General features: G+C 37.3%; 1 protein-coding gene across 2 annotated transcripts; it reads right to left on the bottom strand.

Annotated features, from left to right (window-relative positions):
- Window positions 1–1,399: 1,399 nt before the first annotated feature.
- prc1b (protein regulator of cytokinesis 1b) lies at window positions 1,400–12,311 on the bottom strand. Of its 2 annotated transcripts, none has more exons than XM_046840258.1 (14): window positions 12,158–12,311; window positions 11,511–11,643; window positions 10,976–11,098; window positions 9,114–9,347; window positions 8,860–9,030; window positions 8,634–8,783; window positions 8,394–8,541; window positions 8,183–8,319; window positions 6,397–6,492; window positions 6,161–6,307; window positions 5,201–5,311; window positions 4,611–4,730; window positions 4,326–4,490; window positions 1,400–2,060 (listed from the first exon to the last, which is right to left on the bottom strand). In XM_046840258.1, the coding sequence occupies exons 1-14, from the start codon at window positions 12,166–12,168 to the stop codon at window positions 1,989–1,991; spliced, it is 1,818 nt and encodes a 605-aa protein (XP_046696214.1). In that variant the 5' UTR covers window positions 12,169–12,311; the 3' UTR covers window positions 1,400–1,988. The 2 variants fall into 2 exon arrangements, with proteins under 2 accessions (XP_046696214.1, XP_046696215.1); XM_046840259.1 differs by lacking the exon at window positions 1,400–2,060 and adding an exon at window positions 2,222–4,088.
- Between the last annotated feature and the right edge of the window lie 1,118 nt (window positions 12,312–13,429).

Genomic DNA, 13,429 nt, shown 5'->3' with positions numbered 1-13,429 from the left:
ACAGATGAACAGGACATGACATACAGCTGTTAGCACTTAGGTTTTACTTGTTGGGTCATTTTTTGAGGACAGTAAATCTGTACTGAAGTACAAACTGCACATTGACTTCTCTAATATATATCCAAGTTTTATTTTTTTAGTATTATCCCTCAAAAAGATACTGATAGATGAAGATAAATGTGAGGGGTGTGTGTAATGTGTGTGTATACACATATACATATACACTGACCAGACATAACATTATGACATTATATCATTATGAGCGGTGAAGTGAATACACTGATTATCTCTTCATCATGGCACCTGTTAGTCAGTTTGATATTCTAGGCAGCAAGTAAACTTCAACAAAAAACATGGATTTGCTAGTTGCAGGAAAAATGGGCAGAGTTGTGGCGTCTAGACGACTGGGTCAGAGCAACTCCAAAACTGCAGGTCTTGTGGGATGTTCTGGTCTGTAGTGGTCACTATTTTGACAGAACTGGAATGGATCTGCAAGGAGGAATGGCAGAGGATCCCCAAATCCAGGTGTAAAAAAAGACTCATGGCTGAAATCTACTAAATACGGAGCAAAGGGTCTGAATACTTAAGACCATGTGATATTTTAGTTTTTCTTTTTTGATAAATCTGCAAAAATGTCAACAATTCTGTGTTTTTCTGTCAATATGGGGTGCAAAATTTATTAGGGTCTAAATACTTTCCATACCCACTGTGTGTATGTGTATGTATTGGTATTGTATGTATATATATATATATATATATATATATATATATATATATATATATATATATATATATATATATATATAAAGGCACTTCCAGCACATGGAGGGTACTGGTTTTTCCAGGGGTCAGACGATGTTCACAACTTTTCAGTCATACTGTTCCCAATACGACCTTAATCAAAAGTAAGTACATACTGATGCTAGTGTATTACATCTGTAGTGGGAAAAATCTGTAAAAGGCATCTCAAAACAGCATTTAAAGATGAGAAGCTTGAGAAAAAATGTATTTGGCATCAGGCATCCTTGTCCTCTCAGAGAATGAGCAGAAAGAAGAAGCTCTGAGCACTGGTTACAGATTTATTATATAATCCTAATGCTTTGTAGGTAAAAAAAGGTACATACTGATCGCTAATTTGAACATTCTCTACTATTTAATAAAGTAAAACAGTTTCTGCGTCACCTCACTGCACAAGCACATACCGTCACATTCGAACGAGATGTGAGGACATCTAGAAACAGTCCAACACACAGCACAGGTAGAAACAAAGGTAACAGTTACAGAAGTTTTCCCCTACACCTCCCTTTTACTTTTTATTCTAGTTAATCCAAAACCCATGCAGGTTACACATTTGGGTAATAATGAATAAATGAATAAATGAATGAATGAATGGATGAAATGAACAGAAAATCTTTTATTTATTTCAAAAACATCAAAAAGACAGCAATTGATTGATTCTAATGCTTTTTAGTGTGGACTGTTTATTGTGTACAATGATGAGCACCGACGTTCGGAAATTTCATTTAGTGAACCAACGGATACAAAAAGTGAGGACAAAAAAAAAAAAAAAAAGGTCAACTTGTAACAATATATTGTGCAAAACATTCATGATAGGTGCAGACTCTACAACACGTTCGCTAATACTGCTGGTAACAGCCTGAAAAAATCAATCATACACCCAATCACCGTTCTATTTAGGTTTAAATATGTTACAAGGTGAACTAAAATTAGTATTAATCAGTGTTAATTATATTAACAATAAACGTAGATTCTTTAAAAAAAATTTAAATATACATTTCCCTCATTTACATACATATATATATATAAAAAATAAACGAAATACAGAAAGACATTGAAAAGGTGAACGTTAAAGCTTTTCGCAAAGTGATCATGCAGTGTTTCCCTCTCCAGGTCTGACAGTATATAGTTTCCTTCAATTTAAGCATGTGTGTATGTGTGTGTGTGTGTGTGTGTGTGTGTGTGTGTGTTCATAGGTGCGTGATGGTTGAGTTCAGGACTTCTGGTGTGTGCTTTGATTTGGAGGCTTTGGAGAGGTCTCTCTGTGGAAAGACAGAAAATTGACAGGTCTGCTTAACACAGTGTGAAAACATATATATATATATATATATATATATATATATATATATATATATATATATATATATATATATATATATATATATATTACACATATATACATACACATATACACCCAGCATACATACATACATATTTTCAAGTGTTGAGGTTGACCAATTTGCTTGTCCATAGTTTTTCCGGGTTGCGTTATACGGTATGAGAGCGGCCTCTAGAGGCGAATCGCTGATGCTGTTTATTTGACTTGTCTTTTTCATTCGTTTTAGATGTAACTGTTTTTATTTATTTGGAGTGTTACTTTTTGTTTCAGTTTAAATGCATGTCGTTTATTTACCTCAGTATTTATTAATATAGTTAATTATCATTCGTATTTATTTCATTCAGCCCATTTTCAAGATTCAGTACTGAATTTTTATATGGAATTTTTGTAATAAATTCCAGTACTGTTGAAGGAGTGCTATCGGCAAGTACGATCTATCGGTCGACCTCTACCATACAATCTATACATATGTATATACATACAAACACACTTTGTTTCATCTGATTTATGCTGTATGTTATAGTTATATATGTTACAGTATTTTATTGTTTGTGCAGACTGCAAGAGATGGGGATGAAGTTAAAATGTCAAAAATCCAAAAATATAAAAGGGAAAATTCTACATAACTACGAAATAACGTGTTAGAGCTTATACTGGGTGAAAGAGGGCATGTTTGAGGGTCCAAGTAGTAGGATATAAATTTAAAAACTAAAAATTAAAAAACTAAATCTGCATGAAAATCCGCATAATGCTGTTCGGCTGGATGTGTTAATTATGAACCTTCTCAAATAAAAACAAAAATGTGTCCAAAACAAAACCCGTAATAAAATTCATAGGGAAATTCAGCTCACATGGAAACACAGTCGCTGAGCTGTAGCAGGTGTGGGGAAACTAAGCATGCACTTAGAATAAATGTTTGAACGAACCTCGTTTGAATGCATTCAGTGGTTTCCTTTTGAAAAAAAAACGTTAGGATCAATGAGATGTCATGAAAAGATTTTGTAGCCTGTAAAGGCATGTTCAGATGTGACCTACAGTACCAGTGAAAAGTCTGGACACGCCTCGTTGGTTCTTCTTCAGAGGTTTTTCTTTAAGTTTAATATTTCCAACATTGTACATTAATACAGAAGACATCCAAACTTTAAAAGAACATGTATGGAATTATGTAGTGAACAAAAATGTGTTAAATGACCCATAATATATTTTATATAGTGTGTCACAATACCAACATTGTGACTTTGATATGATGCCTATATTAAATATCACGATACCAATACCTAAACGATACATAAAAAAAAAAACAGCAGTCACTGAATCATAGAACTGTGAAAAAACGAAATAAAAAATGAAAAAAAAATTAGCTTGATAGCTTTGTTTAAATAAACTTTGGTTCATGAGTTGGTTTTTTTGTTGACATGAAAACCAGAACATGTTTCCTATTTTTGTTTCTTGTTCTTATTTTAATGAGGGATGATAGGGAACTATAGCGGTACTGGAAAAATTCTGGCATATATTATATTTTAAACGGTTCGATATCATAATTTTGCTGAATTTTGTTTTCCATATGCTGCTGCTCCAAATATCACCTGTAGGTGGCAGTGCTTCCAAAATTGATATGCTCATGCACTAATTGTTTTTTGTTTTTGTTTTTTTTTCAACATTAAAATGTAACCTATGTGTCCTGTAGGTTTTTTGTTATAGTTTAATGCAAAGGAATTGAGACATGATTTTATTATTATTATCATTTTAATAAAATAGTTTTCAATCCACTTATCTTTTGAGGCTGGTTATTTCTCAGTATCGATTCCGATGTTTTACATTCTGGTATCGTACCGAAGCCAAAATTATGGTATCGAGCCGTCCCTAAAAATCTTAAGGAGTTCCCAGAGGTGCTGAGTGCTTGTTGGCTGCTTCTTCTTCACTCTCTCATGAGAATGCCATGAGTTTGCATCTAAGCAAAATGGAGCACATTCGACAATTTTTTGTTCACTGCATAATTCCATACGTGTTCTTTCATAGTTCAGATCATTATAAATGTCCATTGCTGAAAATATATTTTTTAAAAAGAAGAAAAACCACTGAAGAGGAAGTTATGTCCAAACTTCTGACTGGTACTGCATATGGAGAAGGTTTTTTTCCCGCCCTTTGAGCAGACCATGTGTGTGTGCTGGAATGGAAATGTAATTACCGCGAACTCAGAATAGGTGCTGGCGACGGAGGTGATGCTGAAGTTGCGCTGTGGGCTTGCCGGAGTCTTTGTCACGCCGACAAGATGACACACGTTCTCCTTGTTACGTTCCGCCAGTGCTTGATGAGGGGGTTTTCCTCGAACAGGAGTCTTTGAGGAATGACCCTGTTGAAGAGAGTAAAAATGTAATGATCTGTCACTTTTCTTTTTCTGGTGCTTCATCGTTACACAAGTCAAAAAACTAAATCCGGGTTTTTATTTTTTTTACTGCAGCCTTGTACCAACCTTGCTGGCTGATATCGGAGGGCGAGACACGGGTGAGTGACAGACAGTTCCACAGAATGCAGAGCGCATAGTGCTGTTAGAAGTGCCGGTGGTGGTGGTGGTGCTGGAGGTGGCATTTAGCTGAAGGAAAAGCTTAGAGAGTTAGCGCATTACATGCACTTACAAAAAAACGTTAATAGGTTTATGTAGCAATTACGCAATATTAGCTAAAGCTTTATAATGCACGCACGTTATCAATCGATTAAAATATTTATTCGTGATTAATCGCATGATTGTCATGTGTTCATTTCTGATTAATCGATTAAAACATTTGTATCTGTTCAAAATGGATCTTAAATGACTACTTTTTAAGTTTTTAATACATGCGCATGGACAAATATGGACGCTTTATGCAAATATTTGTAAGTAATTATGGTGTTTGAAATGACGTAAATCATCAGGACACCAAACGGGATTGTTTTGCTATGTTTCCACACGGACGCTTTTTACTGCACTGACTGCACCCCCAGGCCTCCTCACCTTCTCACCTACCTACCTACCATTTGTCCACATATATGCAGTATATATTCATTTATTTATTTATTTTTTACCTTTCGTGCCTTGCAAGGGGTCATACTGCCCAAAAATCTCCGTTTGTTCGGTGACCGTACAGCAGTACCATACAGCATGTCTTCCTCCGTCTGTTTATTCTTTTTCAAATGCTAATAAACACAAAGAAAGAACTTGAGAATCTGAATAACAACATGACAAAAGATGGCAAAATTATTTGATTTAAAAATCAGGCAAATGTCCAAAAAATATATCACATATATTTATCAGAAGTATATAAAAAAAAAAAAGAGACGTGCACATGACTTACGAACAATTTTCTTTCCCTCCTCCATAAACCAACCAGAAAGCCGCATAGACAGCATTACATTAATGAACGCTGGCGTAATATATAGTCCTATAGTCCTTTCTTACATCTAAACCTTCACGTGCTATACTATAACATTTTTTTGGGTGAAAATATTAACAATATAGATTTCAACTTCATGATATGTCTGCATATAAAACAGCACTTTATCCAGCACTTTAATTTATTATCGCATTTGCTCATATCTGCACTGATTACAGCGCAATATTAAATGGCCGTTCGTAATATATAGAGGTCCACAGATTCTTCACTTTTGCCGATAAATAATTAGTTGCAAAAATCATAACGATAGTTTTTCCGGGTTGCATTATACAATACAAGGGCGGCCTCTAGAGGCCCTTTATTAGGAGTGTAATTTTTTTGATTTAGTTTAAATGCATTTTGTTTATTTACCTCAATATTTATTAATATAACTAATATATTCATATTTATTTCATTTAGAACATTTTCATGATGCAGTACTTATTAAAATCTTTTTTTAATAAAGTTCAGTACAATTTTACATGGAGTGTTATGTTTTTGTTTTTTTTCCAGTATCCTTTTTTAATATCGATAGATTAATCAGTTATCAGCAAGTACGATCCAAAATATCTATTGGTATCCACTATGCAGAAAGTAATAAAGAAAGGCCTACCCGCTCCTGTTTCTCCCGCTCCTTCTCCAGTCGATAGAGTTCCCACTGCTCAGAAACAAACTGCATGAACTTCTGACCTTGCACCAGGAAATCTCTGCCTTGCTCTTGCTCCCAGTGCTCGATTTGGTCTTTCAGCTTCTTTTCCAGCTAAATGACATATATCGAGTTGGTTAGCGTTGTTTTGCCAAACCAACAACAACAAAAAAAAAAGATTTTAGGTAAACAGCCTTAATTACCTTAGGAAGGCCTTTGTGCAGGTCTGATCTTTGTTTCTCCTCCTTTAAAAGGTTTCCTCCTCTGTTGGTAAACCTGGATGGATCCGTGGCTTTTTTCTTCATGTAAATGATTAAGTTTATAAAATTAAACCATTAATTATAGCAGCAATAATACTAATACTAATAATAATAATCTGAAAACAAAATTCTAAATCTTGGTCCGTGTACATTCATTCATGTGTTTTTTTTGTTTTGTTTTGTTGTAAAAATATATATAAAATACGCCTCATTTATAGTTTATTGCCTTTTTGCTTTGTGACTATAAGTTATTTGGGTCCATTAGTAGTGGTAGTTCAGTAGTATAAGGTGATAAACTTCAGATTCTGAAGGTTGTGAGTTCAAATCCCACCAAGCTGGGCCCTTAAACCTCTCCTGCTCAGGTGTTTAAATGATGTAATTGTAAGTGACTAGATGCCACCTGCTGTAAATGTAATTGAACATGGGGTAGTGGTTAATACATTGGACTTTGGCTCAGAAGGTTGCGAGTTGAAATCCCAGCTGCACCAAGCTGCCACTCCTGGGCCCCTGAGCAAAGACCCCATAGCTGCTCAGTTGTTATGGATGAGAGAATTGTAAGTCGCCCTACACTTGTTCTGATGTTCTAATAGATTGTCTGTGAACTCTGAACATGATGCTTAGGTGTCTATAAATTATTTAAATAATTCATTAATTATTATTTGTGCAAGCGGCTCCCGAGTGGACACGTCTTCCTAAGAAAAGAGCACCAATGACATTAACTTTTACTTCCAGGCTTGGACGTTCGATTGGAAATATTGTGCACTGGGTCATTGTTTAGATTTTGTTATTGTAAAATGTTAATTACTGCACATTGTGTCATTAAATCAAATAAATAAATTTAATTAAATAAATATTTTAGGTTTTCTTTTTTGTCTGTGGCTCAAAAACCATAAAATCCATTTTCTCCTTTTTTCTGCTTTCAATATTAAAATTTGTATTTTTTTTATTATATTATTATAAGGGCTGTCAAAACGTGCGCTTTAATAACGTGTTAACGCAAATTCATTTTAACGGCACACATTTTTTATTAACGCGATTACCGCATTTCTGTTTAAAAACATAAATAAGTGGAAAAGAGAAGAAATTAAAAACCTTCATCGCAACACACATTTATTTACGTCCTTTCTTTACTCAGATATAAAAAATAAATAAATGAACTCCAACTCTGTTTATCAATAAACGTTTGTTTTACTGATGCGCCAAGTATAAAAAATCGAGCACCAAAATCAACCATGGTGCACGCATCCGGCAAATAAAACCGTCCGTGTGGAAACATAGCAACATTTCCTTTTAGTTACCTGATGATTTACGTAATTTAAAACACTATAATCACTGTTGAGTTTGGTTTCACTAATAATAACATAAGTTTGCATAAATCATCCATATTTATCTGTGCGCATGTTGGTTAGAGCATTAAAAACGTGAAAAGTATTAATTTAAGGTACATTTAGAACAGATTAAAATCAAATCAATTTGCGATTAATCGAATTTCACCGCTATAATGAAGAAAAATCTGATTAATCGATTGAATAATACTCGATTACTAAAATAATCGATAGAAGCAGCCCTGATTAAATAATTTTTATTAAAAAAGAGGAATGAAAGTGTCATAATTTACATGCTGTGCTGCAGTATCGAATCAAAAACCGTATGAATGCAACGTACAGGGACCTAAAACAATTTCGAACAATCGATAAAGTATTCTGATTCTATCTCTGTTTTTACTCACTTCGAGCTCCATGAAAAGCTTCCAGCTCTCCTCCCACTTGTGAACGCCTTCAAAAAGCTCCTTATGATCTTCGTAATGTTGTTTCAGGCGTTGAATCTCGGACTCGTGCGAGTTCAGAAGTTCTTCGCTAAAATCATCTGAGAAGGAGAAGTTGTTCGACTCTTACTCTTCACTTGGTACAAACCAAAACCGTGTATGAATCAGGAATTACCGTCAAAGTAGGGCAGGAAAGCCTGGCGCTGATCGGTGCTGTAGAAGCATTTATCCCAGAACACTGAAATATCCTCTCGAAGAGCCTTTGTGAGATCCTGAATGTTTTGAAGCTTCAGTTCCTCGAGACGTCTGACTTCAGTTTGCAACTGAGAACAAACAGATGGCGCACCTCATCATAGAAGAGAATTGAATACAGTATGAACTGCATGTTTTGGATCGGTTGATCGTGTCTACATACGGCTTCCATGTTCCTTTTCTTGGACGTGGTCATGTGCTCGTCTATGGCATCACGATCCTCCTGTGAGATCTGCAACCTGTCCCAGAGCTCCTGGATCTTTTCTCGGTAGGCCCCGCAGATCCGCTCGTTCTCAGCTTTCCTGCTCTCCAGCTGAAACGTTCAAGTGGTCCAGCTTTTGTATTGTGTTAAATTATTTGATCATTTGAGAGGATGACATTGACCTTACCTGGTGAAGGAGAACTTTAAGGGAGTCGATGTTGTCTTTGGAGAGACAAAAAGCCTCCTCGTCCTCGCAGACGATATCTTTTTCAAAACTGGTCTCGGGAAGTTCATCCAGATCGTCCATACAAAGTATTATTTTTTTCTTTAGCTCAACAAACTTGCTGTGTCTTTGGTCCTAAAGAAAAACCAAAAAACACACAACAGGTGACAATATACCCATTGTATATATATAAGTAATATAGTAATATAAGAATCTACCTTTTCGGCCCTCAGTTGTGCAATGTGTTGTCCGAAACGTTCCAGTTGTTCCAGGGAAGGGACTTCGCTCGCACTGATGGAGAACGGCTCCAAGCAGAGAATATCACAGAGATCCTGATCCTGCTCCACGAGGGTTTTGAGCGTCTGCATTCGCTGACTTTTCTGTTTTAACATAACCTCCAGACAGGATCGTATATCTTTCTCTTGCTGGAGCATTGTGTTTCCTTTTTCCTCCTAAAAAAAAACAGGCACATATAAAATAAAGACTTTCACAAAGGGTGGACAAATTACTAGTCCGGGACACTGGGATGAGCAGGTTTTTGTGTTTGGGAATAAATTATGAGAGCTGTGTAATACTACATGAAGACAGGTAATATACCTGTCTGTTTATTAAGATTCTTTTATATGTATGTTGCCTTGAAAAAGCATTGGTATGAGGTAAATAATCTCTCCTTCCAAGGTTATCATTAAAGAAAACTATCATGAAAACTAAAGCCATCAATATAAAAATTCATGGGGAAAAGAAATACACGATAAACATAAATACACTATATGGACAAAAGTTTGTGGACCCCTGAACATAAAATTTGGGATGTACTTTATTTTAAGCGTCTCGTTCCACATGAAGTTTCCATTTGCTGGTATAATAACCTCGACTCTTTTGAGAAGATGTTCCACTAGATTCCCGTTGTGGAGATTTGTGCTCATTCAGCCACAAGAGCATTAGCTCAGTCAGGTACTGATGTAGGATCTTCCACTCCAACCCATGTCATGTCAAGTCAAGTTTATTTCCATTGCGTTTTTCGCAACAGACATCGTCTCAAAGCAGCTTTACAGGAATCAACAGTCGAGGTAATTGGTGTGTATTTATCCCTGGTGAGCAGCCATGGAGACTGTGGCAAGGAAAAACTTCCTTAGATGTTATGAGGAAGAAACCTTGAGAGGAACCAGACTCAAAAGGGGAACCCATCCTCATTTGGGTGACATCAAGAGTTTGATTATAATCTTTAAACAATACAGAACACTGGAGAGAGAGAACTAACATGAGTACTGGAATGTAAGATTATGAGTGATGATCTTTCTACAGTCTTATACAGTCATTGCGGTTATAAAACCAGGAGCTACTGAGCAACTCATAAAATAGCTCAACATTTGCAATCATCACAGATCCAGCATCAGCTTCTCCATGTCAGAGCCTTTAAACACTTACGGAGGTCCAGTGTCCAAACTCCACATGAAGTGGGATCCAATTGGCACTGGTACGTTTTTAGATGGTTCTGGATGTTTGCGAGGTCGGCATCTACTTCTTTGAAGGTCCACAATCTTCATGAGGTGGGACATGTAAAATGTAAAACGTATCTTCACGAAGCTGCACAGGGGCATTGTCATGCTGGATCAAGTTTCGGTCTCCTATTGCGAATGTAGGGGAAATTTCATGCTACCACACCCGAAGACATTCTATAGGGTTGTATCTCCGGCTTTGTGGAGAGAGCTTGGGGAAGAACCACATACATCTGGAAAAATCAGGTGTCCCAATACTTGTCCATATATTTGTATATATAAAGCAATACATCTGATCAGTTATGCACATGAAGGTGTGGTTTAATGTCAGTATTATCCAGTCCAGTCCAAATCCTGCATCTGTTTTCATTTGGATCAATCAATTCCTTACCAACTGAGGTCTATGAATAAACACTTTTTTTATTAATAATGAATTATTAAGTGTAGTTCCTTGTGAGATTACCGGTAGGTGTTTATAACGCAAAAATATCGATTGTTCTATTGGTTTTGATGCCTGATGTGCTGACTCTTGACAAACAAGCTGAACCGGTTAGGGTCCGCATTCATGTCTGTTCACTTACCTGATATGGAGGGAGCCGCAGCTCCAGGCACACTTTATGCAGCTCTTTACGACAAGTCTCGATACTGCTCATCAAGCGCTTCCTTAGACTCTCCTCTTCAGCAATCATCATGTCCAGAAGACCCTAAAATATCCGTTTATTTGAAATTTTTAACAACACATAAAACAGAAGATTTGTTCATTCCGATGGTGCAGCTAAAGATTAAGGGTCCTGTCGGCACACAGTCACGGCTGGGAGATTGGATTCGATCTGTGCGCCAAAAAACAACCCCACCGTCGCAACTAGCATGCACTGATTGACCTCCACTACTGAATAAACTCCATCAAAACACTGCACCGAATCATGATGGCTCTGTTATGGTTTCATGTTGCACACAAGAAGGTGGTGTGTTCAAATCCCAGCACCACTACAATATGCTGGGTGGTCTAACCCCCTTGGACTTCATCTGCACCCCAAATGAGCAATACCATATCTACAGTCTAATTCCATATTTACAAGTCATGGACCATTCAAGTTTGATTTCATGCATACTCACTTTGATGTGAGTTTTGACCACATTCGTCCTCTCTAGCCTCTGTTCCTCAGGGATGCCGATCTCCTCCCAGATGTCCTTCAGCTGGCACAGGGCTTTATTTAGGCATGACACTGCCTCTGCAGCGAGCACCTCACTATACACACACCAGGAAAAACATGGACTTAATGACTAAAGTATGACTTCAGCATGGTCAGTTCAAGGACTTACTAATTGTTTATATACGGGTGGGATATATTAGGCAGCAAATTAACATTTTGTCGTCAAAGTTGACGTGTTCGCAGCAGGAAAAATGGGCAAGCGTTAGGATTTGAGCGAGTCTGACTAATTGTGATGGCCGGACGACTGTGTCTCCAAAACGGGGGTGTCAGGACTGTTTTGGCAATACGAGGGGACCAACACAAAATTAAGCAGGTGGTCATAATGTTATGGCTGATCATTGTGTATATATAATTGCTAATCATAACATTTTCTAATTAAAATAAAAAAAATTCATCAGGATAGTTTGAAGCCTGGTCATTTTTTTGGCATGGTACATATCATCATAGGTTATAACGATGCGTTATTACACATGAGTAAGTCTGATTAGTTCAGTAGTATTTGACAGCTAGTTATTATGGAATAAAGTCACAAAGATTACAGGTACTGACCTCTTCCTCATCGCAGAGCGCCAAACAGTGCAGGGTTTTTTAGTAGTTTGCCCAGAGGACAGACGAAATGTCGGGAAAACGTGTCGGAATGACGGGTCGGGATTCGCGCAACAGCCGTTTTCTGGTCGATTCAAAAAATACGCGTCAAAACAGAGCGTCGGATCTGATTGGCCAGCGCTAGAAGGAAGCAGGGGAGTAAAACTGCGCATGCGCTAGGGCGCGTCCTAGACACTTGCTTTCTAACGTCAGTAGGGTCGGACACTCGTACTGTGCGGGTGACGTCACGTCTGGTGTCCCAGATGAGATCAAAGTCATTTGAGTTTTCTTTTTAAATCAGACGGTAAAAATTGCTGCCAAAAAAACAAACATATGCAAACGGATTCAAATCGTGCAGAATTTGTCTTTTTTCTAAATATTGTGATTTACATATCATCTATTTTTTAACCTTGTGAATCAGTCCTGAGCTCAAACTCGGGTTTCTGTGGACCTGGGTTTCTTTCCAGCACCAATAAATACATGCTAGAGGTGGCTCTTCATGACGAAAACATCAATGTTATAGAGAAACACAGTATAACAGAGCATCACGCACAGGAATCTCATACAACGAGATTGAAAAAGTACACATCCTTCACTCAACAAGGACAGATACGCATGTTTTAAAAGACTCTGGTAAAAGTTAAAGTTCTGACTACACTTTTTTCCACTCAAGATGAAGTAAAGAATGTTATTGTATGCTTGTTAGATGGCCCAGGTGTTGCAAACCCAAAATCTGATTAGTTAAAGCGACAGCTTTACGCTGCAGGTGCCCACACTGCTGATTCTGAAGGCCTTATGGCAGATTCCTTTCACGTGGGTGACACGTGGTGGCTAAAATCTGATTGGATAGAAACTCAAACGTGTACACATATACTACAGGAATCAGCACAAGTGAGAGAAACGCTATGAAACGAAGATAGTATAGTACTGAAGATCATTTAATACATATTGAATATACATGCAAAAAAATCGATATTAAAATGTAAGTGATTCTGATGGTGTTTAGGCCAGAGGAGAGGCCTTGCAGGCCCTGGTGGGGTGGTTAGCAGTGTGGAATTGCCCCCTAGGTGTAAATGAGATTTTAGTGGATTGTTTGGCAGTGCAGACTTGCCCCCTAGGTGTGGAGTTTTTTGTGAGTTGGCTGGCAGTGCGGAAATGCAGTGCAGTGCAAAATTGCCCCCTAGGTGTAGATGAGATTTTAGTGGGTTGGTTGGCAGTGCAGAATTGCCCCTAGGT

This window comes from Silurus meridionalis, chromosome 26 (assembly GCF_014805685.1).
Source record: "Silurus meridionalis isolate SWU-2019-XX chromosome 26, ASM1480568v1, whole genome shotgun sequence".
Classification (NCBI taxonomy): Eukaryota; Metazoa; Chordata; class Actinopteri; order Siluriformes; family Siluridae; genus Silurus; species Silurus meridionalis.
This window is presented reverse-complemented; position numbering and strand designations above follow the sequence as displayed.